Below are 27,733 nucleotides of genomic sequence, written 5' to 3' on the forward strand. Positions count from 1 at the left end.
GGTCGGGGTAATATTCAACGTCGGGAACAGGACCTCCTCCAATTATCCTTGCACAGCGAAAACAAAAACAAGGGCGCATGTTAAGCAAGCGCTGTAATCAAGTCACGAAATGGCATGGGAAAGTCACGCGAACTGCCGGAAAATTATGACTTTGCGGTCGGAAAAGGGGACACTGATGAGAGGGCGTGGCAGAGGGTCCACTTTGATTTGATTCGCCTTTGAAAAATTCATGAGGCAATTGTTGCGCGGGGTGCGAAATGCTCATCATTATCATGTTCGACTTGGGCCGCTGAACTAGCACGTTGTTTCGACTTAGCTCCTGGACATTTGATATTCCATTAACATTTTCTTGGCCATGTTTGTGGCGGAAAATGCAAGCGAGGAGTTTTTCGCAAAATGAATACCTAATTCTTTGAACTTGTTGCTTTTGGAAAAACATTATAATCTGGATATAGTAACCAAAAATGTTTTTATAATATGAATATTCTGAATGGCATTTCTTTCTTTCTGAGTGCCTAACTCTGTTAGATTACCAGACTACAGCAGCCCTATCCACTAGAAGCCACCTATCAGTCATAAGCCTTGACTTTGAAAAAGCCTATGATAAAATTGGAATACACAGTATAATCGACGAATTGCATAGATGGAAAATCGGCCCAAAAATACTGAATTTTATAAAAAACTTCCTGACCAACCGTAAAATTAAAGTCCAAGTCAGCAACGAATTTTCAGACAACCAACCACTCTACAATGGGATTCCACAAGGTTCCCCATTATCAGTGGTTCTATTTTTAATAGCCTTCAACAAACTCTGTCGTACCATCGAAGTCCATAGGGGCTTCCAGTTCTTCTCCTACGCAGACGACTTCACTATTGTAAAGAAAATAAACAAAAACGTAAATTCCTTGCAAATCAATCCCCTTTTCAAAGACATAATAAAATGGTGCGAGTATTCTGGAGCGAAACTCTCGATTCATAAATGCCAGCACCTACACATATGCAGAAAACACAGATGCAACTTCGAGATCAATTCTCAGGCTTACCCCCTTATCCAAACTAACTCCCTTAAAATCCTTGGATTAATAATCTCGAACAAATACAGGTGGAAAGACCACATAGAGTCATTGGCAATTCAGATCTCCAAAAGATTAGATATTATAAAATGGTTAGGGAACCAACGACTCAACTGCGACTTCAGATCTCTAGTAAGTACAATAAATGCCCTCTTAATGTCTAAAATCGACTACTGCCTACCGTTTTACGGGAATTGCCCAACCTCATACCTAAAAAAACTGAAAACGCTCTACCACGCTGCCTTAAGGTTCGCTTTTGGTGCCTTCCGCACCACACCTATTAATAATCTTCTCTTTGAAGCTGAAATTATGCCAATAGAGTTAAGACTTAGTCTGACATCTGCAAGAATATGTAAGTCGTTCCATTTTGCAAACAACACTCCTCTTCAAAGCGTCCTACAAAAAATTAAAAAATCTAGACGAAAACCCAGAATTCCTTCTATCATACACAGAGTATCCAAATTTAGATACGAAAATGGTTTATTCATTCCTCCTTTAAAATCAGGAAAACAAAAAACTCCCCCATGGTCTTTTTCAAAAGACACAATAAACTTAACTTTACACTACACCTTAAAATCCTCCACCCCACCAGAAGTATTTCAAAGAAAGTTCCTCTCCCTCAAAGAACACTATAACACCTACACATTCATTTACACAGATGGATCGAAATCTACAAAAGGAGTCTCTTACAGCATTACGACTGACACACACGTTATCAAATCCACTCTCCTACCAGCACATAGCACTATATACACGGCAGAAGTGGCAGCCATTTATGCTGCCTGCCAATACGCGGAAAGCCAGAAGCAGAGATTTATTGTCTGCTCTGACTCGCTGTCATCACTACAATCAATAGGCAATATTAATAATCAAACTTTTTATACGTCCCAAATCAGGGACATCCTTAACCGATGCCAACCAAAAATAATATTATTGTGGATCCCAGGCCACACAAATATTACTGGGAACGACACGGCAGATTTAGCTGCTAGGGAAGCTCATATCTTCCCACAAATATTCGAAATCAATAAAAATTATAAAGATACACAAATATATATTAAACACTTATTTAAAAAAGAATCCATATTAATATGGGAAAATACATCGGAACACTACAAATACATCAACCCCAACAAAACATCAATTAAAAACTATAATATTACTCCACAAGACAACATCAACCGCAAAGATATGGTGAAATTTATAAGACTAAGGTTCGGACACACCAAATACACAAAAGAACACTTATTTAACAAGCAACCTGCACCCCAATGTGGGCTCTGCAACGCCAGTATCACGATACGCCACATTTTTCTAGAGTGTCCTCTTTTTGAGGCGGAAAGAAAGAAGTTCCTACCAGCTAACCCAATTGATTCCCTATCCCCAAGTACCATGAATATCATCTCTTCCCTGAAATTCCTAAAGGCTACAAACTTATATCACTTAATGTAAAACATAGACAATACTTTTATTCTAACCAATATCTACTCATATTACTATTAATACTCAATTTAATGTAAATCCAAGTATGTAAATATAGCTTAAGGCCTAGTAGCTATAGCTTAACAATCGGTTAGAGGTAATTTGTAATTGCCCCGGAACCAGAGTATAAATAAATAAATAAATATTTTCAATCATATTGCTTTCAGTGCACTAGCACAAAAATTATAAACAAGATACACAAGGGATAAATGTGGGGGCAACATATGGCCAGCGTAAACCCCCGAAAACAACATTCAGAATGGCAAACTTGTTCTATTAGTAATACATTTTCAGTTGCCCTGAATCATTTTGGTTAAATTGAAATCATTTAAAATCTAACAATGTGCGACAATGTGGCGGTCTGACAAAGCCAGAAATAGTCACTGCTGAGTTGCACAAAAAACGACAACTTTATTCAAATTGAATTAAATGAATTAGAGAAGCATTCGTACATATAGCGAAAAACGTGCCGACCCCAGAGCACGCGATCGTTCTCAGAGAGGTTTTCACAGATACACCCGGAGAGCACTTTAATAAATACATAAACTATAATATACATATGTATATATATGTGTATATATATATATGTAGAAGCCGATTCCGATTGAGAAGCACTGCGAGCAAAGGCGCATGGCAACATAAGCGCCAAAAGTCACGAGAGTTTATATTACCCCTCGGCCAAGGTTATTTATTTAGCATATCATAAGTATAAACAAATCTGTCGGCTGCTCAAATGACTATGCACTGAGAAAAACCACCATATCTTGGTGTTTCAAATTTTAAAAACTGTTAATGTTTTCGAGTGCTAATACGATTTAATGGGAAGCCCCTGTTTCTGTTTTTGCAACACAACTCTTTTAGTGAATTCAAAAGTGTGTGGCAGAAGTAATGTGATCTTTTTTTCGGTCGATAAAGCACTAAAGCTCCATTAACTCAACCCATAATTTGATTAGGTGTAATCTTCGCTGATTCCAGTCTGCGGCAGTTGCGTGCCCAACTAAACTGAAACTAGAACTGACCACAACTAGAGCCAATTACTTGGGGCAGACCAAATCAAATAGCACAAAAATGCGAACACAAAATATGTAGTTTGCGGGCTAAGAGCTTTGGAGGGAAAGCTCTTGAGCAGTGCTTGTTTGGGGTTGATTTTACATTTCCCTTTCGCTTTCGTACTCCGTTTTTGCAGCAACAGGAGTCAGGTCCTTAAGTCAGCTGTGTTTATCCTGCCATCCCCTGTTTTGTATTTGTCACTTGGCTTTGTTTACTCTGCCATCAGTGGCACCAATGAAAGCTGAAAAAGAAGGACTTCTACTGAATGAACGACTTTATTCAAGGAATTGATTCCGTCTGGTGTACATTTTAATTTGAGAAAGTCCGAACATTAGGATGCAGTAATCGATATGACTAGCAAAACATACCGAAATATACACAATGTAAAAAATTTAGGCACTCTTTATTTATTAAATATTAAACAATTTACTAAAACAAAATAACCATTTTCTAAGGTTTTCTTATTAGGTCAAGAGGTGTTCATAGCTTTCTTCCACTAATATTAAACTCTTAGTAAATTAATAGGAAAAAACATTAACACACATATTTACGTATATTTCTAAAAAAGTGTTTAGCAGAATTGTCTTCTGATAAAGGGAACTTGTTGCTCCAAAATTAACCAATAATTGGGCGAATTCCGGATTTTCAAACAAACGTCATGCTGCTCTCCCTAAAAACATCGCTCTTTCAATTTATAAAACCCTTTAAAACCCATAATTAGTATTTTTCGATTCCAGCTTCCTAGAAGACCCTCCAATAAAATTGTGACTCATTCGTGAAATTGACTTCACGCTTTCTTATCAAAGCATGAGTGGGCCATAAAGATTACCGCCGCATGACACCCCCTTCAAACAAAAAAGAACCAATAAACAAAATATTGTCGAATCAGCGAAATCACAACTGGTTACCGGCGCGAGTCTACAGCTATCTTTGCTATCATTGCGCTTTTTTTTTTTTTTTTGTACAATTTTTCCTTTCGACCGTGATAAAGTGGTTATTTGGCGGCAGGACAAAGTCGACACATTTTGTGCCATGTAATTGGGCAGTGAGTCAGGGACGTGGAAAAAAGTGCGCCACAGAACTACATACATATGTATGTACATATATGTACATATATGTCGCATAGCACTACTGAATTATAGATAATGCTTCCCCGAATCGTATCGCCGTGTCTACCAAGAAACGCTTTCATGTTTCGCATGCGTTCGCGAGCTTTTCGCCACGCTTAGAACTTTTTGTGCTTTGGCGGGCAGTTGACGAGCTGCCTTCACGCCAAGCGGACGCGTAACGGCACAGATGCCAGACTATATATAGTTATAGAGTACCATCCGAAGCCCACAAAAGCCACAAACTATATACATCACCGACATCGGGCAACAATAGTGAGGGAAGCGATTTACAGAAGCTAGTTCCGCGACTCCGCAAACCTAGCAAAAGTTATGTGATAGGCCTTTGTTTCGGAATTTCGCATACTGCGCTTTCATTTTCCAGCGTGGTTTCGACGCGTATCCGTATCCGTGTGCGTGTGCGTGTGCTTGTGCGTGTGTCTGTGCGCAGGACATAAAAGCTCCGTTTTGTTGATATACGCAGTCCGTGCAAGGCCATCGAACAGCTGGCAGTTCCTCAACTCGCTTAGGCATAAACACCAAATACAATTTTTATAAAAGCGTTTTTTAAATATTTATCGAAACACCACCAAACTGAAAACAATTTATATAATTTTTAATAAAAAGCGTGTAAGGCGCCTGTTGATTTTTCAATTACACCCGAGCCGAAAAGACAAAGCAGAAAAATAACAACATGTCTTCCATGGCTGCATTTGATCAGTTCAAAATAGGACTCAAGTAAGTTGACATACATATCATCCTTTCGATTTATTGAAGATAAGCGTAGTATTGTTTAGCTATTAAGATTTGCTTTCCCCTTTTGAAACATTTGAATTGCTTAGCTAAGAGTGGAATAAAAATCATTCCAATTACACAAGCCCCATGACATCAGCGTATTGTGTCATCCCCACTAAAGCAAACTATATAATTAAACTGCACACCTCCGAAACCCACTGGGTATTTAAAAGCCTTATGTAAATCCCAACCGACGTACTTATGATTTATGTCCTGATCTACAGAGCGACACCCCTAGCGCAGCTCCTAATCAATCTATCCCCGATGTAGATAATTCCCAAACCAAGTGAAAACCACAAAGTTACTGACCTTTTATTTCAATTCCTTCGGGAAAATATTTACGTGAGGCAACAGCATTTTCTGCCTTGTTTTGCGTTACGAATTTTACACAGCTGGGAGCAATGAAATTACTTTGATATTGCTGAGCAGCTGCCTATAATGTCCTACCCCAGGGATTGCTTATTCTTGTGGAAAGACGCATACACATCTAATTATGTGCTAGAAAACAACAGAAGGTGGGTGCGACAGGTGGGTGAGTATAGGGCGGGTGCAGGCGGTCTGAAAAATAAGTAATTTCCCGGAATTTAGCATCGCCTTTTTTTTTTTGTAGATTTAAGGACAAAAAATACTACATTGAAAATCGATCTTCTCTGTATTTGAGATAAGGAATATTATTATACCAATTATAAATTGGACTTGCGCTAAATATATGTTCTGTTTTTTAAGACTTTTTAATGCTACCTAATAGTAACCTAGCAAACTATATACATATTTATCTTCAATGAATCTAGCTACAGCTTTTCTGACCCTTTTATGATGTTTTTCTCCCATTTCCCATTGATTCTGTGGAATCGTAGCTGGTCTTTATTATGGGCAAACATAGATATCCACAAACACCACAAGCACATACCCATACACATACCGGCATATACACACACTTCTACAGGGCAGACGTCATTATACGAGTCGATTGTGTTTAGTGGGGTCTTTGGCTCTCTCTTTTGTCTGTGGTCTTTTTTGCCGACACTTAAACTGCGCAAATAATTAGGTAGCAAACTAGAATTCCTCATTCCTCCGCCAGCCCGCTCCCAGAAGTTCACGGGACGTATGCAAATTGTAGTACTATGTAAACCATAGTAAACACATCAGATCTGACTCACATTTTAGGCTGGCTTGCAAAAAAGTCTGACGATTTTCAAAGAATGGGAATGGTGTTGAATGAGATCAGCTCGGTTTGGTGGCCAACTGGTTTCATTTCGGCCCCTTCACACGATGATTTCATTGAATTTCAAGCGCCAACAAGTTGGATTGTGGCGAATAAGATGTATGGTCTGAAATGGGTTTCCATTTCTTTTAGATACTGCTACCATATTATTCAAAAGCTGTCACATGTAGGGTAGCACACTTTTGATTGCATCTGTGAAACAACAGATTATTATATGGCTTGTATATTTTTGCAGTATAATGACGTCATATAACAATTTAATTCTTCGTTCATTTGCATGTTTAAATTGTTGCTGAGTAACGGGTATCAGATAGTCAGGGAACTCGACTATAGAGCTCTCTCTGATTTTTTCCAGTCGAAATAAATTCACACAGACTACATTCAATCAGTTCGACATACAACTACAAACTGTCAATACGCATACAATGTATTTTCTTCATTTTATTAATAAATTGCTTCCCTTTAAGTTTCTAAAATTAAAATTTGGTCAATTCCACATTGTTATTTATTGACTGAAACCAATTTAAGTCATTGGTTTGATCACTTAACACAGCAAACTCATCGTTTGACAGCCACTTAACCTTCAATTTCAGACAATCTGTGCTGAGAATTCGCTGATTTTCTCGGCACGTGCAAAAATGTCCATAAGAAGAATAAAAATATCTTTTGGATATTCTTTGTGTTCACATCTAGTTGTCGTGAGGTTGAACTTGTTTGAACCGGTAAGAGCTTTCAGTTTCTTCAGAGGCAATCGCCTATTTCCTCATTATAATAAAATATATAAAGAACGGGCTAATCAACAATTAAACTTGTAATGATGATAATATAATAAATGCAGATGGCAAATTCTGCTATAAATTCATTTTACATGTAACCTAGATGCCTTTTCAAAATAAATCTGTCAAGCATCATCGGTTAGTCCTGTCTCAAAATTTGTTTAGCTAAATTGTTCATTTAAACTTACAGCCTGGCATAACTCCCTTCCCTTTCTTATTAATACTTTTCTGACGTTGTACAAAAAATCCTTTACACGCGTTTAAACTAAAAGTACACCAAACCTAATTTCGAAATGCTTTTGGCCCGTATTAACCATGTGCTGTCAGGACGACCGATGCGGCTTTTGGGTCAGTCTGGAGGTCCTCGCTTGTGGAGCTCCGCCCATCCGCAGATGAAGAGTAACCATGTGAGAATGCCCATCTCAGCTCGAGGAAAACCAGTGATTCCTAACAGAAACATGCAGGAACTTGGGATGAGAAAGTATTCCAGGGAGTCGAGAGATCGTGACCGTTCCCAACTGGAGAGTAGGACCAGGGGTCCCTCTCTGAAGGAGCGCATGATGGGACCTCCCAGTGAGAATGCTTACTCCATGGGCAAAGGAGCGGCCGCTGGAGCGGCTCTGATGGGTATCGTCGGTCTGTGTTACTATGGTCTCGGCCTCGCCAATCAACCCAGTATCTACGATCACTCGATGGCATGGCCCCAGTACGTTAGGGATCGTATTCATGCCACCTACGCCTATTTTGGAGCATCCTGTGGTGTAACAGCTGCTTCAGCCGTTGCCTTCTTTCAATCGGATGCCATGATGGCTCTGATGACGCGTTCTGGATGGGTTGCCTCACTGGTTACCCTGGGACTTGTAATGCTTAGTGGATCAATTGCTCAAGGCATAGAGTATCAGCCAGGTTTTGGGGCCAAGCAGCTGGCCTGGCTCGTCCACTGCGCCGTTTTGGGAGCTGTCCTTGCGCCCATGTGCCTTCTGGGCGGACCCATCCTGACCAAGGCTCTTCTCTATACCAGCGGAATTGTGGGTGCCCTGTCTACAGTGGCTGCTTGTGCACCGAGCGAAAAGTTCCTGCACATGGGTGGACCGCTGGCCATTGGGTTGGGCGTGGTCTTCGCCTCCTCGCTGGCCTCCATGTGGTTGCCTCCCACTACAGCAGTGGGGGCGGGACTGGCCAGCATGTCCTTGTACGGCGGACTGATTCTGTTCAGCGGATTCCTCCTGTACGATACGCAGCGGATCGTTAAATCGGCGGAGTTGTACCCCCAGTACAGTAAATCGCCATACGATCCAATTAATCACGCTCTAGCCATTTACATGGATGCGCTGAACATCTTTATTCGCATCGCAATTATATTGGCAGGCGATCAAAAGAGAAAAAACTGACTTGGTCTAAATTATATACCACAAGTTGTATGATTGAATTATAATTATCTTTTTCATATTTTGAAATGTATCTTTTCAAAATTATTTGCAGCTTAAGCACAAATCTAAAAGCACAAAAATGTGAAAAAATATAGACGAATTATGAGCAGACAAAAAATTGTATATCTATAGCGAAAACTAAAAACTAACAATCGACGAATGTTGAAACGAGTATGGAAATGACATGAATTTAATTTCCTTTAAGTAATCTTATGATTAAGAAAGCTTGTTAAATTCTTTTAGATTATGTTATATTTCACGATTTCTGCGATTTCCAGCGTTCTTTTGTTCGGTATGCTTTGTTTCTGACATTGCGCATACGCCGTGTATAACCGCGGCATAAAAATTCGTTTGTGTTCTATGTGAAATTCTGTCGCTGGCCGTTCGTGCTCGCCTTCTATCTGCCGCCCACACACCACCACGCTTGTCTACTTGTCAATTTCATTTAATTTTGCCGCATTTTCTTTTTCTCTATTATTTTTTTTACTAAAAGCTTTTGTATGGCGAAAACAATTTTTTTAAATGAATAAAGAATGAAAGAATTGCCGCGACAACAGCAAGCTGAATTTTAAATTTATGTGTGTGCATATCATGTATTATAAGGATTTTTCAATGAATGAGTTCAAGTCTTAGCACATTTTTCATTAAATGAAGACACGCAAATCGGTTTGTGTTATTCATTAAATATATTTACTTCATTGGGGCTAATAAAGTCTACTTGGGGCTATTAAATTAGGCTAAAATCCTATTAACATTGTGCTGAGGAGGATTTACTTCTTAAGCCAAATATTAATAAATATCTTTTTCTTTATGCTCGCTGTGTAATTTTAAGATTTATTTACACCTATTAATCTCGTTAGACAAATATTCTTTGATATTTTGAAATGTATTTACTTCCAGTCGCCGACCCACACACGCCTTTCATGACTCCTTGACCTGTCCGATGACTTTCCCTTTCATTTTAAAGCTCTTCCCACTTGGCCTTCTACCGTCCTTTTCATTCAAGGAGCCCAAGCTTTCTATCTGCAATATCCGAATGGAGCTTTTACAGCCTTGTTATGGTCATCAACAGGCCGTGTTCATTTTTTTGGAGCACTACGAGGTGGAAATTTAAGTTTGGCTACTTAATATCTACTTTTGTATGGGCTCTAATCATAATTTACGTGTGCTGTCATCTTTTTAAGAAACTAACATGGCCATGACAGTCTGTCACTCTGTTGGCCAGACAATATTTGATACTGTTCCATCTATCGCGTGCCGGATTTGTCCTATGTCTAGCTGATAAGGAGAGTCGGGCAGAATATAATGCTTATATGGGAAATTAATTGAATCATATGTGACATAAGTCGGGCTTATCTCTCCCCTGGGTGCATTAGACACAGCAAATGTATGAAGGCTGCTTCAAAAATATTCCTACTGCTCTGTAGATAAGGTGATCTCAATTTTAAGTTTGCTAGTCCTTATATTTCTCCCAAGTATATATACTACATATAACATACGTTTTTGTATACACTGACATTTTTGAAAACTTATTTCTCAGTGAATCATTATAACATTTTGTTTTGGAATTGTTCACTGGAGTTTTTAATTTTCTAAATAAGTCAGAATTCCTATTATTAAACGTATATTATAAAGTGAATATTTTGTTTGTTTTTTCCTTTAATCGGATAAAGTTTATTTGCGTTCATGTCTGTGGAATTTCTTCGTGTCTTTTTTGGGTCCGCTGTCGTCACATCTTGCTAATAAGCAGCTGAGTATTTTCCATCGTAGTGTAAGCAGAATTTTCTTGTTTATTTTGCTTTAAATTTATCGCTGCCATGGCCAAAAATAACACATAAATCAATTATGACACCCAAGTTCGTTTAGCAGATACATTTTGGACGCAAGCAATGCAACATACGAGGAAAATCAAGTTGTATGCGGCCTTAAATGAGTTAACATAAAATCTTAGTCTCTGCATTCTTTGCAGCTTGTTCATTTTTGCATAATAGAAAAAAATTAACCATGAGCAAAGAGAAATATGTTATTTCCAAAGGCTTTAGGCTTTTAAATATTATTTAGTGTCCAGTCCACCCCATTTAGGTGCGTTCTAGGACCTTTGGTTGAGAAATAACCTTGATACACGCAAGCCCGTCATTAGGACGCAATTTTTATGGTACGGCAGTCCCGTCATAAACATTATTTATATCGACTTTCCTTATTGTTATAGGTGCCCAAGCGCTCCTTTGCCATAAAAACTTCCATGGTCAAGTTTAAGGCCGTCTTTTGAGATAGTCGCACCTAAATTGCTCCGGATGTAGTATTCGCTTCATGCGTCAGGGCTTTGGCTTCCATCTCAAATGAAAACAGGCATCAGCTCGTTCCGGCTATTAATAAACATAAATTGTTATATATTTTCGCCGCTTTGGGATTTCTTCAGCAGCTGCTGACATTTGCGAACAACAGGATGATGACATTGGCAAGCAATGCAAATAATACAAAAAGTGTCAAAAGAAGTGTCTCTGAGATATAGCTTGGTTTCTATTTTATCTGTTCATGACAAATAGGGACTTACGTAGGCATTAATTAAAAGTTGAAACACGTTCTTTCGCCGGGTGAGCACATGGGCGATCAAAACTATTCCGCTTGGCATCGTTAAATCCAAAATGGGAATAAAAACATAAACGGTTTTATTTTGCAAAAACGCCCCAGGGCGACCTAAAATTTGTCGGAAAGACAAAAAAACATATTTGCGCACTTATGAAATAATTCTTTCTATAAAAGTCTTGCGCCTTATCAATTAGCCTTGACGTTTTTATTTTTTTATTTATTTAATGGGCACCTGAGAAAGGTTGAAAGTTCATCAAATAATCGAAGACCCTCATTCTATTTTTAAAATACAAAACCTATAAACAGTGTGAAAGTTTGCAACAAAGTTTGATATACATTTGAATTTTAACAAGCGCTGCCATAAATTGCTAAATTAAAAAAAAAAGAGAAAACCATAGTCTCTTAGATCAAAACTTCCCCAAAAACCTGCTACTTTCAGTACAAAATCTAAGAAATCTATAAACACATAACGTAGCTATGATTGGCTGTTAAAAATTTGGTGCACTTGTGAATTTCAATGGCCTTTACCCTTGAATTCCTCCACTCGAGTTGAATGACTTACACAACTCAAAAAGTTGCCTGAAAATTTGTTTGGTTAGCAGTTTGTTTATCTTTTGATACCAGGCCGCGTCGGATTTTGTTTGACTGCTACTCAGAATAAATAAGCCAAAAAACAAAAAATAAAAGCCAGAAAGAATAACAAAATGTTGCAAACTGATTTCATACGAATCGTTGAGAGTCGGGGGCACTGATAAATGGCGCACACCTGGTCTGTTAGACGCGGGCTGATAAAATATTAACCTTATCAGCAGAACACAAAACGGAAAAGACGCACCGCGCTCATCAATATTGGAAGAGCTGACGTCGTTTATTGTCCCTGATTAATGACTGCGAGTTCCACCTTTCGTTTATTAGGCTTAGATCAATTGGTGCAAACTGGCAAATATCTTGAGAAATCGCCAAAGCTCACTCCGATCCCTGTCTCTTGCAGAATGGTTGACTTTAAGGTCCAACAACGTCGCTACAGGACCAGCGAAAAGACTGTCGTCAGCACCACCTACGGACCCATCAAGGGTGTCAAGAGGAAGTCCATCTACGGCCAGTCGTACTTCAGCTTCGAGCGGATCCCCTTCGCCAAACCCCCGGTGGGCGAGCTGCGCTACAAGGCCCCCCAGCCCCCGGAGGTCTGGACGGAGGTCAGGAGCTGCACCTCCCAGGGTCCTAAGCCACTGCAGAAGCACTTCGTGTTCGAGATGACCGATGGCTCCGAAGACTGCCTCTACCTCAATGTCTACACAAAGAATGTGAGTGCATAGTCGGAAGATATCTTGAAGTGAACTACTCAACTAAAAGCCCAAACAATTATGATATTATTTTGCTTCCTATTCTATTGTATTGTATCACAATAAAAACAAACTTTAATATTTCCTTGACAGTTATATCCCACCAAACCCATGCCCGTGATGGTCTGGATCTATGGCGGTGGCTTTCAGTTTGGCGAGGCCTCACGGGAATGTTACAGTCCGGATTATTTGCTGCGTGAGGATGTAGTGGTAATTTCTATCAACTACAGATTAGGACCACTGGGTAAGAATGAAGCGTGAAAAAAATACACATATACATAGATTTATACTAACCTAAACCTCATAGGATTCCTGTGTCTGGACGATCCCGATCTTGATGTGCCCGGTAATGCGGGACTCAAGGATCAAGTGTTGGCCCTGCGCTGGGTCAAGGCCAATTGTTCGCGTTTCGGAGGCGATTCCGCAAATATAACCATTTTTGGCGACAGTGCGGGAAGTGCCTCGGTTCACTATATGATGATCACAGAGCAGACGCGTGGACTCTTCCACAAGGCCATCTGCATGTCGGGTAATACGCTTTCGCCCTGGGCAGTGACTCCTCAGAGAAACTGGCCATTTCGGTTGGCTGTCCAGGCGGGTTACACGGGTGAAAACAACACCCGCGATGTTTGGGAGTTCCTGAAGAATGCCAAGGGATCCGATATCATCAAAGCCAATGGAGAACTCTGCATCGACGAGGAGAAAAAGGAGCGGATTGGATTCTCTTTTGGACCCGTTATCGAGCCATACGTCACCAACCACTGTGTGGTGCCCAAGAAGCCCATCGAAATGATGAGATCCGCCTGGAGCAATAATATCCCACTGATCATCGGGGGGGTTTCCAACGAGGGACTCCTCTTATACTCGGAGACCAAGACGAATCCTAAGTGTCTAAATGAATTGGATGACTGCCGGTTCGTGGTGCCCATCGAATTGAATATGGACAGGGCAAGTGCCCTGTGCCGGGAGTACGGCGATCAGCTGAGGCAGTGCTACTACGGCGATAAAACGCCCAGTCTGGACACCCTACATGAATACCTTCAGGTGCGTGAAACCCCAATAATTTTGAATGACTATGGGCAATATGACTCTTAAATTAATCGGTTTTAAAAGATCGAGAACAGAATATGCGTTTTTAGTAATAAGTATATACGGACATAACCAAGAAGACAGAAAATAACGTTGAATATTTCTATGAATCAACTAATGAGGGGTTCAAGTTATTCAGGATAAAAGCAAACTAGAGTGACAATAATATTGTTGTATATGCTGATATATTTTGAATATACTTAGTTTCACTGTTTAAATGAAACAAGAAGAAGCTTGCGGCAAAATAAATTAATTATCGGCATACCTAGGCATATAGGCATGTAATATTTTGAGTTTAGACAGTCCCTTATGGTAACATCCGCCATAAAAATGAATTGCAAGGTCGAAGAGTACATCAATCATAAAATAACTTGAATATTGAATATGTAATATTGAATATTTTCCAGATGGTTTCCCACGAGTATTTCTGGTTCCCCATATACCGCACAGTATTGTCCCGCCTACAGTATGCCCGCAGTGCGCCGACGTATTTGTACCGCTTCGACTTCGACTCCAAGCACTTCAACCATCTGCGCATCCTGAGTTGCGGCAAAAAGGTGAGGGGTACGTGCCACGGCGACGATCTGTCCTACTTGTTCTACAACTCCCTGGCGAGGAAGCTCAAGAACCACACCCGGGAGTACAAGTGCATCGAGCGGCTGGTGGGACTGTGGACGCACTTTGCGGCATGTGGAAATCCCAACTTCGATCCAGAACAGGAGGACTTGTGGCAGCCCGTCGATCCTGCGGCCGTCGAGAAACACCAGCTGAAGTGCCTTAACATATCCGACGAGCTGAAGGTGATCGACGTGCCCGATCTTAAGAAGTTGATGGTCTGGGAGAGTTTCTTTCGACGCGACGAGTTGCTATAGTGATCTGCAGGAATCCATTTAGGCTAGATATGTAGCTTTATTAGTACAAGGGTGGGTCACATTTGAGGACAAGAAAACTTGAACTTTCATTGCAATCTGAGCCTTACATTACTTGAATTAAAAATTACAAAATTCAACACATTTTGGCTCTATAATCATAGGACTTTATCCCTGATAAGAGAACCACCGATTTATGAGAACATTTTGAAGAATTAGCCCTCAGATTGTCCTAAAGACTTATTTTTGGCAACAATGTGAACCCACCCTAATCTTTTATGATTCGAAAAGCTTTACGTTGAAGCCTATGTTTGATACAATGAAAAGCGTAGCTTTAGACCTAAAATATGAGAGTTTATTGTTAAGTTTGTCCACGGGAAGAGTTCGAGGTGTGTTAAAGTTCATCCGTTTCTATCTATATCTTAGCGGATCGAATCTGTAGTATAAGCAGGCTGTTCGTATGTAGTCAAGACGCACGACCTATGAGTGTAAAACAAGTCGCAACTGAAGTACCTTCTATGGGAAACTATCAAACCCACTAAACCAAACTCAACATGACAGCCAAGGAATCTGAACTAAGATCTTATATTTAACGTTCCTTTAAGTCTCGCTGATGTCTTTAAAAGCCAACTAATATCAAACGTATTTTATACAATTCAATTTATTCGAGATCGTTTTAAGTACTAAGCACAATCGAGTTAGAAGATCCATTATATTTTCTTCCAGTATCACGAACGCGCACATTTACAAGAAGGAAATTTCCATTTGTGTTTTGAAGAGTATATGTATATTTAACTGAGACTACTAGTTAACCATAACCAATTTATTTATATTCTTAGCCTAAGTCTATTTAGATATACATCTTTTGTATGCTTAGGTTGTTTTTGGTAAAATGTTATATTTGAACAAACAAACGATAAACCTGTCCAAGTTTTACATAATTTTTAGAATACAAAATAATGAAAACAAACACAATTTATTTGGAGTCGTTTATTGATGTCCACAAGAAGATAACGATTTAAACCAACTGGTTAAAACTAGTTTGCCTAAGAATTCTCTGTGTATCCGAGTTTGTTGGAAACATATTGTCGAAAAGCTTCAAAGTCATGTGATGCAAAAACACTATGAAATTGATAAATGTATTTTATGAAAAAAATAAACTTTGTGTTTTGAAACAAAGAAATATAGGATCTAACATGTGCTTTGAAAAAGTTCTCACTATTAAAATGAACAGGTATGGGGTTTTTCTGACCAAACTAAGGCACTTTAGCCTCATTCCGAACAAAAGTGTACCGAAAGTCTTCACCAACTGGGATTTCATTCAGCAGTGAGTACGATAGTTTACCCCTAATTAAAAACGTAAGCTCAACATGTGGTTGTTACCACTCCCATAAAACTTCATTGGAACGTGCGGCTACGTCATAAATTTAATTTTTGTGTGGGCCTCATGTGAATTATCAGACCAACCAAATTGCCACAGATTATCGCAAGTGCGTTGATGCGAAAATGTTATACCTAATATAAATTGCGAGATGAAATACTGCGTGACTAATTCCTTGCTAATTGGAACCTTTATGATTTTCATTTGTTCGTTGCGGTGATTAGCTCTAATAATTGTATAATATTGTCCAAAGTGAATGTCAAGGTATTGTAATCAGAGGTTGTTTGATCAGTTTTACTAAATGTCCGCCGATTGTGCAAATATCTACGAATCAGCTTTCAAGTGCTAATAAGTAGTGTAATCCAACTTGGATAACCAGCTTGCTATTTCCATATCTCATCATGCATCTGAGTATCAGTAATATTTGGGACTCTCAGCTGGACGAGTCGAAATGGATGCACTTCTGAAAATTGTTTTGTTGATCAGGTAAGATTATATCTGGATGTGAAGGGCCTTAGAAATTAAAAGCAATTGGTTTTCAGCTTATATTTTATTGCTGTAAGCCTGCACTTGGGATTGTGTGACGATGTACCTTCCGCCGAGGCAGACACGGTTGTAACTGAGAGTGAAGAGCACTACACTGCATCCGATGACTTCGGCTATTAAGGGGGCCACGAATAGAGCCCTACAAAGCCCGTTCATGGGTAAATAAATGTACTATCTTTCAGCAGAGAGACAGTTTTTTTATTGACAAGCTTCCCTGGCAATTGTGAGTTTGAAAATGTCACATGAATACTGGGGCTTAGAAGGTCGTATAAAGTAATCGTTACAGTTTTACTGACATAATATGTCGTATCTTTGTGAAATATATTTCTAAAGTATTTGCAAATCACTAAGTTATCAGTTGGTTGGTGTATTTTTATATCATTAGTTCAGGGTCACTTCATAATATGCTGTGCCACATGGAAAAGTGGTGCAATATTCCAAAAGATATAAGAAATTAAGCTCCCCTTTCTTATTCAGTTACTGTATTTGTTTATAAAAGTAAACACTAATATGAGCCATTAGTTCATATAAGAAAAGACAATATAAGTTCCGTTCTGATGTCTATGGGCTTTAGCTTAAAATAGCTCAAAAAAAAGTAAATTAATTAAGTTTGTGTTCAAAGTTATCTTGAGGCGTTGGTTTTTTTTCCATATGTTTATAGGTTTAATTGATTTCTTAAGCTTGATCACACTTTTGAGTATCGCAACACTTAGCTTTTCAGCGCGCTCAGAAAGCTTTTCAAGAAAAGCTTTTCCCATAATTGATACCCAGTGCCATATGATCAAACTTTTAACTTTTTACTATTTTGATAAACTTTTTTATATAATTCATGTGCAGTAAGAAATAACAGTCCACATATGGCTCAATATATGTATTTCCAGTACGACCGAATCGGAATAGATCGCTACCGCATCATCGCCACAACAGCAGTAGCAGCAGCAAAAATTGCATCAACAGCAGTTCAACAGGAACTGCTACAGTAGTCGGCACCCACTTACCAAAATGTAATCGGTGGCGATGACTATGCCCAACAGTCGCAATTGTAAAATGTTGCAATGCATCATAAGCCTAAGTATCATAAGTCTCCACTCGCACGCATTTACATTTCTGGGCCGTGATATTAAAACATTTTCACTTTATTCATATCCTAACTCAGGAAGCAATGCTGATACGATTGATTTTATATTTATTTTCCATGCCTTAATCATATTGAAATAATTTATTTAAATTGTGCGCCTGTACATAATATATGACGGAGTTTTATAGATCAATTAGATAGTGATTGTTAGAATTTAAAAATGATTTTGCAATTAAAGCTCTGCGTTTTTTTATTGAAGATAATTTGATTTGAAGACTAATGATAGAAATATTGTTTTTTGATTATTTGATACATAAAAAATAATGCCAAAAATTGTACGCATCAAGCGACTCTGTTCGAAATGTATGTAGATAAATATCTGTGACCGACTTCACAAAAATGTTTACAGCGTGCGTGTGCAGACCTCATGCTTATATTCCATGAGATGTCCCGTTATAATTCTAGTTTTTTCTGCTTTTTTCTTATGAAAAAACCATGTTATTTAATTAAATTTATTAAATTTTAAAATTATTAAATAAAAATAAATAATTAAGATGACTGTGGTACGATTCGACTCACTGGTAAAGAAACACTTACAGATCATAACAGTAAGAAAACTCTGAAAGTGAAACGGTAAAACCGGTATTTTACAGAGCAGAGAGTTGGTAACTGAACAGCTGATTCAGGTGAGAAACGCTTTCGCAGTTCAAGAGCACTGAGAGAGAGAGAGTTTGGTGGGATTACCGCCACCACAAGAGCCCGATCCCAAGACACCGGTCAGTTGGTGCCGCACGCTCTTTGAGAGCGCTCTGTTTGTTCCGTTCAGCGATTAGCGGTAGTTTTGTTACAGCCGGTTGTGTTAACTTGGCTAGCTTCGGTTTTATTGTGACACTTTCCTCAAATCGCCCGTTTTTGAAGCGTGTATAGCTGAAAAAACCAGCATAGAAAACCAGAGTGTCTGGGTGTTCGTGAAAAAGAGTGCGCGATAAGGAATTCGATATGGCAACCCGCTTTATGGATATACTGAAGCTGACCTTTAAGTGAGTTTTCCCAGGGTCTGTTTCTCGCCTTTGCGGCGCGTTAAACGGTTTTCTCTGTTTTGAGGTCTCGCGCCTTGGTTTTGCAATAGCTTCTGCCCAACATGCATACAAATGCATACGTGTGCACTTGGAAAATATTTGTGAAAAAGAAATATCAAAAACTTTTTTTTTTTTCTTTATAAATTAAATACCAAACTGTACAATATAATATACTATATAATAAATCCAGATGTTCTTTACAAACAGGTACTCCCATATAAAATCGTTTTAAATAAAAATTTATTAGATATCAGGTTTAACTATTTATCAATGTTTTAGGCAAAAAAATGATTGCATTTTGTAATTTTTGCTCAGTGTAATCTGTGCACACATCAATTTATGTCTTGCGCTGGTGAAATTGTTGCGCAAACTTTGCTTCGTGTTGGTTAGTATACCCGTTACTAGTACAGTAAAAGGGTATACTAGACTTGTTGAAACGTATGTTATCGGCGAAAGGAAGCGATACCCACCATCTAATGCATTTATATTATTGATCTGAATCAATAGCCGAGTCGATCTGGCCATGTCTGTCTGTCCGTGTCTTCTTCGCACCTTCACTAGATGAGTAACGGGTATCAGATAGTCGGGGAGCTCGACTATAGCATCGTTTGTTGTATTTATATACATATGTATGTTGCTTGTTTTCAGTTGATTTGCAGAAATTTAATAATTCAGCTTTTCCCCTGCCTTATTTCTGTCCGTTTTGTTTCTTCGGCTTTTGTATCTTTACTGTGTTTTTCACTTATGATTCAGCGATGTTACCAAAGTTGCGGCATTCGTTTGTTGTTATTATTATTTGATTTTTGTTTTCTATTTATTGCACGTTTTTGCAGGTCTATTACCAGTTTTGCGGGTAGTTAGTAATTGTGTTAATTGCGTGTATCTATATTTATTTATTACTATTTGTTTGTGCGGGCTTTCAATTGAGGAAGTCGGTGAAGTAGGCTAGGTCAGTTAGAAGACTTATATATAAATGTATCCCCAAACATTGATCGTACAAACAAAAATATATAGAGGAATAGAAAAATAGCGGAGCACAAATAAAACTTAATTACCATGAAAAAAACATGAGGAATCCCCTTTTCTTTGAAGTTTTTCAGGTTAAAAATTTAATATTCCTTGCTAGTTAAATTCATAAATTAATAGATAAACCTTCCCTACATTATACCACTGACTCAAATCGCTTTGACAAATCGCAGATATGCACATACATGTGTGTATGTATAAACAAGCGGAATTATACTGATAAGTTGCTCGGGTACAGGGTTCATTTCAGGTGATAGGTTTCCCATATTTTCTGCACTACGGGCATGACATGGCGGATTTTAGATCAACTGTTTATAATTAGACATTTATTTTCACTATAGATAAATTTCTGATATAATAAAAGTTCATTTCTAGTTTGTGTTTAACGACTGTCTTGAGTTACAGTCGCTTATATTGTTAGTCATTCTATTCACTTTGATGCCAAGGCATTGACTTTTAAGTTACTAAAATGTTGATCACTTCCATTGGACTGATTGGTTGTCGAATGCTTTTAATTATTTCATATACGACTAAACTCAATTTTGATTACTTTGCGCAAATGCCTGGTGCTTGAAGTGCAATCGAATGATTTTTCCACTTAAAGAAATGTTAAACCTTAGGTTAACAGCGTGAATTAGTCTAAATTTATTACCTGCATTTGTTTCGCTCTGCTGCTTTTCTACTGCCTATTAGGCCACTTAAAATTAACTACACTGACAAAAAATATTTTATGACGAACTCAGATCGTCAAGATATATTAAAAGGCGCTATGTCTTGGAAGTTGGCTTTCACGGACCCACAGCAGTCACGTACAATTCAATCTGATCTCGCCTTTCTCTCAATTCCAAACGTAATTACCTATTTGTATGCATTCGTGTGCAATGATGTTGAATCAAACTGTGTCAGTGCATTTGCAGAATGCCAGTTAAATATACGATTTGTGCCTCTGTCGACGGCGCGCAGTGCGACCAAATAAAAATAGGCCATTAAATGCATTAAACCGCCTCACGCCCACCCACAAATTAGCCATAAAATCAGAAACGAAAATCTCAGGCATAAAAACAAAGGTGAGTTATAGAAAATAGAGAACTGGTCGTGCATGCAAAACGTGAGGCGTTGAGTTGAGGTTGGTCAAAAGCCGTTGACAATTCGCAAGACTTTCAAGCCAACAAAGACCTCCAACGACATTGAAAGTGGTTCCTCGGCAGTTTGATGTGCGACTGAAGCTCACTGCTTAGTGTTCACTGTGGTCATGTTCCTAATGCGTGACTGCGGTGAGCGGTTTAGATCGCAAACATTATTGTATAAATATTTTGAAGAGGAGTTACCTTTTAATGGGGCAGGCGGTATTATAGAATTTTTAAGAAGTTTACAAGCCACTTTATACGCCATTTTACTATCCTACGCTCATAGGAGCTTCCAGAAATTCGCCATTAAATTTATTTCCATAATTCAAGAATTTTTAAATTTTCTAATATTTAAAACCAAGGAAATAAAGGAAAGGAGTGTATATAAAACGATTATTACCATGAAATATTAAGAAAGTATCTATATTAAGCGGTAGATTAGCGAGTTTTATTTGCAGTGCACAGTTTGCAGTAACTCTACTTAAACCTATATTAACACGTCATCTTCAATAAGTAATGTGTTAGACTATAACAGCTTAAAATGTGCATAAATTACTGTTGTTAATGTAATTATTATTATTTATTATTATCACTAGTTAAACCAAAAACGGTTGCCATACAATCAAAACTTATGATAAACATTTTTTGTTACAGGGTGCTAAGTTTTAAGTACGAGCAGCGCAAGTTGGCCACAACAATATATTCCGTAATAAAGACCAAATCAGGTCCTGTGCGGGGAGTGAAAAGAAACACGATCTGGGGAGGAAGCTACTTCAGTTTCGAGAAGATTCCGTTCGCAAAGCCTCCAGTCGGAGATCTCCGTTTTAAGGCCCCGGAACCAGTGGAACCATGGGATCTGGAATTGGACTGCACTTCACCGGCAGACAAGCCCCTTCAGACACACATGTTTTTCCGGAAATTCGCGGGCTCAGAGGACTGCCTCTACTTGAATGTGTATGCCAAAGATGTAAGTTTTGGATATTGCCTTATACTGCTATTAGTGCTTATGGGTCTATTCTTATTGTTATGATTTCCATTTCAGTTACAGCCGGATAAGCCGCGGCCAGTGATGGTTTGGATCTACGGAGGCGGCTTTCAAGTTGGAGAAGCTTCTCGAGATATGTATAGTCCTGACTTTTTCATGTCGAAGGATGTGGTCATAGTCACCGTTGCTTATCGTCTGGGTGCCTTGGGTTTCCTCAGCCTGGACGATCCAACACTGAACGTGCCCGGAAATGCCGGGCTCAAGGACCAAATTATGGCTCTTCGATGGGTACAGCAAAACATCGAGGCTTTCGGCGGTGATCCCAGCAATGTCACACTCTTTGGTGAAAGTGCTGGAGGTGCCTCGACCCACTTCCTTACACTAAGTCCGCAAACTGAAGGACTTATTCACAAAGCTATCGTAATGTCGGGCAGTGTTTTGTGCCCCTGGACGCAACCACCGAGAAATAATTGGGCTTATAGGCTGGCCCAAAAATTGGGCTACACTGGTGATAATAAGGACAAGCCAATCTTTGAGTTCCTGAGATCAGTGAGCGGCGGGGAGATTGTAAAGGCCACCGCAACAGTTCTCAGCAACGATGAAAAGCATCATCGGATTCTTTTCGCCTTCGGACCTGTCGTAGAACCTTACACTACCGAGCACACTGTGGTCGCTAGCCAACCACATGAATTGATGCAGAATAGCTGGAGCCACAGGATACCCATGATGTTTGGCGGCACGAGCTTCGAGGGATTGCTATTCTATCCAGGTAGATGGTGCTGATACTTTTATTTATTTGCGCAAACGCTAATTATTTCGCACTGTTTTCAGAGGTTTCTAGGCGACCAGCAACCTTGGATGAGGTGGGAAACTGCAAAAATCTGCTACCGAACGATCTCAGTCTCAACCTAGATCATAAACTGCGTGAGAACTACGGCCTGCAGCTGAAGAAAGCGTATTTCGGCGATGAGCCCTGTAACCAGGCAAACATGATGAAGTTTCTCGAACTGTGCTCATATCGAGAATTCTGGCACCCTATATACAGAGCAGCTTTGAGCCGCGTCCGGCAATCCAGTGCCCCCACCTATCTGTATCGATTCGATCACGATTCAAAACTGTGCAACGCCATTAGGATTGTACTTTGCGGTCATCAGATGCGAGGTGTATGCCATGGTGACGATCTGTGCTATATTTTCCACAGTATGTTGTCGCATCAATCGGCTCCCGATTCTGCGGAGCACAAGGTAATCACCGGAATGATCGACGTTTGGACGAGTTTCGCAGCCCAAGGGGATCCCAACTGCGAAAGTATAAAATCGCTTAAGTTTGCACCCATCGAAAACGAGAACAATTTTAAGTGTCTCAATATTGGGGATAAGTTTGATATCAGGGCACTTCCAGAATTGGAAAAAATCGAGCCTGTGTGGAACAGTTTCTACGCCCCACACCAACTGTAGATGCAGTGCATCATTAATCGGGTTTTGTAGCTTTAGCTGTCTCAATTCCTTGGATTTGGATAATCTTAGTTTGTGTAAATACGCTGTACATATGTTATGTGGACATTATACGATGGTTATGTTGATTAATTAAAAAAGCTCAGATTTTAATGATTTGAAATAATTATTATAATTTAAAGAATGATTATACTAGTATATGACTGCTTAACGATTTTATAATGATTTATAATGCATCTTATAAACTGTAACATAAAAACTGTTAAGTAGTTTTTCCAGAGCGGACTAGCATTAAATAAAATAAATGTTACCATATCATTTAACTCAAACACAATCGTTTTTTCGTAAAAGAGATTTATATGAATTTTTAAAATACTAACACCCGTGTGGGAGATCCGCTTTAAGATTTAGTTTAGTGTTGTTGGCGACAGCCTTTTCCAAACCTGCTGCATTTTGAACGTTTATTTCTCCGCTCATCTCTATGGCTAACACCCGGCAGAACCATCAGCGTATAGCCAACCCTTCCACCCACTTGGCTATATGCTGATGTGACATTTATGTGTGTAAGCCGACTCTTGACAATCAAAGAGGACAACAATTTCCGCAATGCCACCGCCAGCAACGATGGGCATGATGACACCAGGGAGCGTGGGAAAGAATGAAAAAAAATTCCATTAAAATTTTTGCAAGTTTTTAATTCGTTTTTTTTAGGCAGAGGGGCTTTGGGGCCGGAACACGGCCGAAATGTTTGTGTGGTAAATGCAAAGAGGCTCGTTCGCCGTGTGTTCGGGATGCGTGTTCCCGTCTGCAGCGTAAATTCAGTTTGTGGACGGACAGGCGGGGTGGCGGGTCGCTGTTCGCAGAGAGTTGGGCAATTTTTCGTTAAATTTTTCATATATATAGAATTTTTTGTACAGAATTAGACTGTGTTATGGTCATGGCTGCGGCATGCGCCCGGGCGTGACCAACGGATGGGGGTTTTTAGGGGGCCTTCCAGGAGGGGTTAGCGCCTGGATCCTGTTCATGTGCACGGGGTGTAAAAATGGGCGTTAACTCAATAAATTAGAATTTTTTCCGTTGCACAAAATTGTTTGAGAATGCGATTTCTCGTTTTACACATTCCTATTTCAATTCCTGGCTCTGGCGTTTGATTAAATATTTTTTCAATTTGATTTTAATGAATTTGCGCACAGCTTCAAGTTTTAATTTCTAACGAATGGATTGGGTAAATTTCATATTTCAGTTTTAAATGTGTTCTCTTAGAAATATCTAACTGTCGTAATTGAATCCTTATTGTATTTAAAATTCCAAAACTTAGATTATTGCACTCATTTCTTCTAAATGTTCTTATGATATTTATCAGGGTGATAGTACGCCTTAGTATTCGATAAAAAAAAAAATTCTGCTTTAATTTTAGTTTTGCTATTTGTAATCAACCTATTAAAATATCAATTTTAATTAATTTCCCAATGATTTCACTTAATAAACATAAATGGTGTTAAATGTTGAGGTTTCACAATATTGTTTGGTTTTTTCGTTGTTAAAATAGTTTATGTTATGGAAGTTTAGCAGTAAATGAAAAACCAAGAAAAAACATTTTTCCACTGACCACGGCATTTAAATGCATTTTCTCTAAATAGACACTCAATTTAATTCGTTTTGGATTCTACATATTTTTGCACTCAAAGCCTGTCGTTTGTTTTTTGTTGCCAGTTGAGATGGAGAATTTTTTCCGCCACCGCAGGAAAGTATGCAACGCATAAAAATGTTTTTTTTAGTTTAATGCCCCCACATGTCAATGTGTAGGTGCGTGGCAGTGTGTTTGCCTGCATAAGCCAAATTCATCCGCCGTGTTGCCACTTGTCGTGGGGGCTTTTTGTACTCTTTTGCTTGTTGCTTATCGCAGTCACTCGTCGGATGTCTGATCATATTTGTATGCGGTCTGAACTGCGGCGGCCGCTTAACAAAAAGTGGTCAGCACACACACAACAACCGCAATTATAATGGCCGACAACCATGGCAACTGTGGCGCTTATTCAAGTTCAACTTTTATCAAATTAAATTTGCCGGATTACAGGTATTTAGAGCTGAACATTCTGTGGCCGGAGCTCCAGGCAATACAAGTGGCATTAGCGGTTGTAATTGAATTTCAGCAATGTGCATGTACGCTGGCTTTTTTTGCCCCCGTTGTTTTAAACTGCTGATTGAACTAATTGAATTTGCCGTACATTTGAATAATAAAATAAGAACATAATAAAAGATTCTGGTTTGTATGCGGACGGAGGATTTCATTGTTTGAATCTCTGGCCATTACGAGGGGATCACCACGAACTCAACGATTTTTTATGAATGTTTATATATGTTATGTTCAGCTCGTTGGAGTGACTATGACAGCTTTGGCGCAAAAAGTTTATTCCTAATTTCCAAATTGAATAACTCGTGCGCTGAAAAATAAATTGTGTTAAGTTTCAATGGAAATTGAGCCGAAAATAACATAAATAAATAACATTCTATGTAACTGTTTATTCATTTCATTTTTTCCCGATGAACGATAAAGCGCACTCTTTTAAGAAGAGTTTTTACATGTTTGAGTATGGTTTACTCTTGCTTTAAATAAGTGCTTCGATGGCCGCAAAATCAGATATAATTGTTAAAGCAAGAAATAATGATAAAAAAAAAACACCGCTGCTTGTGTTTTACAAATCAATTTAGTGTCTGTACATGAAAAAGTGCACGGCACTTAGAAAAAATGATGTTAGAAAACGGAGCCAGGTGCAACTCAATTATGTTGCAGGCATAAATTATTCACTTAAGTGTCACAAATTACGTGAAAAATGCTTTCGAGGAGGGAGCTGTTGCCTGCGTTTTACCTGCAAAACACTTCGACGCACACGGACGCAACTCAATTTGAGCATAAATTTCATTTGGTCCAAGTGAAAACAACAGCAGCAGATTCCGCAGGAGCTGCATCCTCGCCGGCTTTAATAACAAACACAATTTAAGTGCACATAAAGCGACTTGCAGGCAGCTGAAAGCCCGGCTCCTGTTCCTGTTCCTGTCCTAGTGTCCTAGTGTCCTGTGAACGGAGTGCGGGGGAGTTGTGCAGTGGAAGGATATGCCCGGCGTTTTATGCACTCCAAGTAAAGTTATTGAGTAATCAGCTTTAAAATTTTTCAAGCCACTCCCATTCCATCTGCCCCTAGCCATTTGTTTGCTAGCCAAGTAGCATGGGACCAGCTCCTCTCTCGCCCCATAAAGTGCCCGAAATGTATGCCGGGGCACGTGGCAGCTGAAAATGATTGCGCGACATGCTTGCTTTATGCATTTTGGGCGTCGCAATTTATGTGGCGTTGGTGCTCCGGCTCCGGCTCCAAGGCCCCAAGATTCTTGGTTCTGCACTTAGCCACAGGCAGAGTGACGTATCCTTGTTAATGGGTTCTGTCGCCCACTTGGAGCTGTTGCTAATCAGCAGGTGAACTGGTGGTCAGTTGAACAAATAAGTAATGAAGTATACCCCTGCCTGGAACCACTTTGGATGATAATAAATATACCTTGCTGAAAGCAAAATGGGTTACGGTACCAAAGCGAATGCCTTAAATAAATGGATTAAAAAGATAAACAAAATGATAAACATATGTATTTAACGATTATATTCTACCACTTTGTTTAACATATTAGTTTCAAAACATTATGCTCTCTGTTGACCAATATTCCCACTTCTACCTTATTTCAGAGCTTGTCTGAGCAAAGAACTTATATTTATTAGTGCTGGCTGACCAACAGCAACATAAATTAGACGCAGACAATGAGCAATGTAGTTTGCGCTTGTTTGCATGCTACATATATTCATTTTTCACTCGTCCTTGGCTCCTTTTCCGTGTCTCTGCACATATTTTTTGCATACTATTCCAGCGCAGTATGTATCTGGCTCTTTTTTGTGCAGTTCGCCGACTCATTAAGCCCAGTAATGACACTTTAACGCTGGAAGCACGTTCTCTGCTTCCCAGCTATAATTCATGCCACTTGATGATTTGTGGCACCCTCTAAAAAGGCGAGAGATTTGGAGGCTGAATGTTTGCCAATAGGAGCAGACGTCGAAGTTCGGCCTTCGTTGAAGTGTGAACATAATTTGTCGGCATTTTTCAGGTGAACCTTAAGGGAAAGTTGTGCAAAGCAGCTGCTCTCTCAGACAGCGGTTAGTTCCTGAGTGGTTCTCGTCTAAGTTTAAAG

The 27,733-nt window shown here is 39.2% G+C and overlaps 4 protein-coding genes across 5 annotated transcripts; all 4 read left to right on the plus strand.

Annotated features, from left to right (window-relative positions):
• Nucleotides 1–4,869: 4,869 nt before the first annotated feature.
• LOC120450927 (esterase B1) lies at nt 4,870–16,022 on the plus strand. The gene is made up of 5 exons (XM_039634193.1): nt 4,870–5,449; nt 12,518–12,830; nt 12,963–13,113; nt 13,177–13,913; nt 14,366–16,022. Exons 1-5 carry the CDS (start codon nt 5,406–5,408, stop codon nt 14,828–14,830), a joined length of 1,710 nt encoding a protein of 569 aa, XP_039490127.1. The 5' UTR covers nt 4,870–5,405; the 3' UTR covers nt 14,831–16,022.
• LOC120450930 (growth hormone-inducible transmembrane protein) lies at nt 7,641–9,046 on the plus strand. The gene is made up of 2 exons (XM_039634196.2): nt 7,641–7,914; nt 7,972–9,046. Exons 1-2 carry the CDS (start codon nt 7,801–7,803, stop codon nt 8,896–8,898), a joined length of 1,041 nt encoding a protein of 346 aa, XP_039490130.1. The 5' UTR covers nt 7,641–7,800; the 3' UTR covers nt 8,899–9,046.
• A 16-nt stretch (nt 16,023–16,038) lies between the features above and the next one.
• On the plus strand, nt 16,039–23,791 carry LOC120450929 (esterase B1). 2 transcript variants are annotated; one of them, XM_039634195.2, is made up of 4 exons: nt 16,039–16,154; nt 21,719–22,031; nt 22,107–22,818; nt 22,881–23,791. In XM_039634195.2, exons 1-4 carry the CDS (start codon nt 16,054–16,056, stop codon nt 23,504–23,506), a joined length of 1,752 nt encoding a protein of 583 aa, XP_039490129.1. In that variant the 5' UTR covers nt 16,039–16,053; the 3' UTR covers nt 23,507–23,791. The 2 variants fall into 2 exon arrangements, with proteins under 2 accessions (XP_039490129.1, XP_039490128.1); XM_039634194.2 differs by lacking the exon at nt 16,039–16,154 and adding an exon at nt 18,810–18,872 and having other exon boundaries at nt 22,881–23,790.
• LOC120450931 lies at nt 16,543–16,940 on the plus strand. The gene is made up of 2 exons (XM_039634198.1): nt 16,543–16,694; nt 16,751–16,940. Exons 1-2 carry the CDS (start codon nt 16,660–16,662, stop codon nt 16,872–16,874), a joined length of 159 nt encoding a protein of 52 aa, XP_039490132.1. The 5' UTR covers nt 16,543–16,659; the 3' UTR covers nt 16,875–16,940.
• Nucleotides 23,792–27,733: the final 3,942 nt, after the last annotated feature.

The sequence above is a fragment of the Drosophila santomea genome, chromosome 3R, assembly GCF_016746245.2.
Source record: "Drosophila santomea strain STO CAGO 1482 chromosome 3R, Prin_Dsan_1.1, whole genome shotgun sequence".
Lineage (NCBI taxonomy): Eukaryota > Metazoa > Arthropoda > Insecta > Diptera > Drosophilidae > Drosophila > Drosophila santomea.

Coding starts and splice junctions, on each gene's coding strand:
- LOC120450927 (XM_039634193.1), top strand. CDS start 5,406: ATGTCTTCCATGGCTGCATTTGATCAGTTCAAAATAGGACTCAA. Junction 5,450..12,517: donor CAGTTCAAAATAGGACTCAA/GTAAGTTGACAT, acceptor TGTCTCTTGCAG/AATGGTTGACTTTAAGGTCC. Junction 12,831..12,962: donor TCAATGTCTACACAAAGAAT/GTGAGTGCATAG, acceptor TTTCCTTGACAG/TTATATCCCACCAAACCCAT.
- LOC120450930 (XM_039634196.2), top strand. CDS start 7,801: ATGCTTTTGGCCCGTATTAACCATGTGCTGTCAGGACGACCGATGCGG. Junction 7,915..7,971: donor CGCAGATGAAGAGTAACCAT/GTGAGAATGCCC, acceptor AGAAACATGCAG/GAACTTGGGATGAGAAAGTA.
- LOC120450929 (XM_039634195.2), top strand. CDS start 16,054: ATGAACAGGTATGGGGTTTTTCTGACCAAACTAAGGCACTTTAGCCTC. Junction 22,032..22,106: donor TGAATGTGTATGCCAAAGAT/GTAAGTTTTGGA, acceptor TTTCCATTTCAG/TTACAGCCGGATAAGCCGCG. Junction 22,819..22,880: donor GGGATTGCTATTCTATCCAG/GTAGATGGTGCT, acceptor CACTGTTTTCAG/AGGTTTCTAGGCGACCAGCA.
- LOC120450931 (XM_039634198.1), top strand. CDS start 16,660: ATGGATGCACTTCTGAAAATTGTTTTGTTGATCAG. Junction 16,695..16,750: donor AAAATTGTTTTGTTGATCAG/GTAAGATTATAT, acceptor ATTGGTTTTCAG/CTTATATTTTATTGCTGTAA.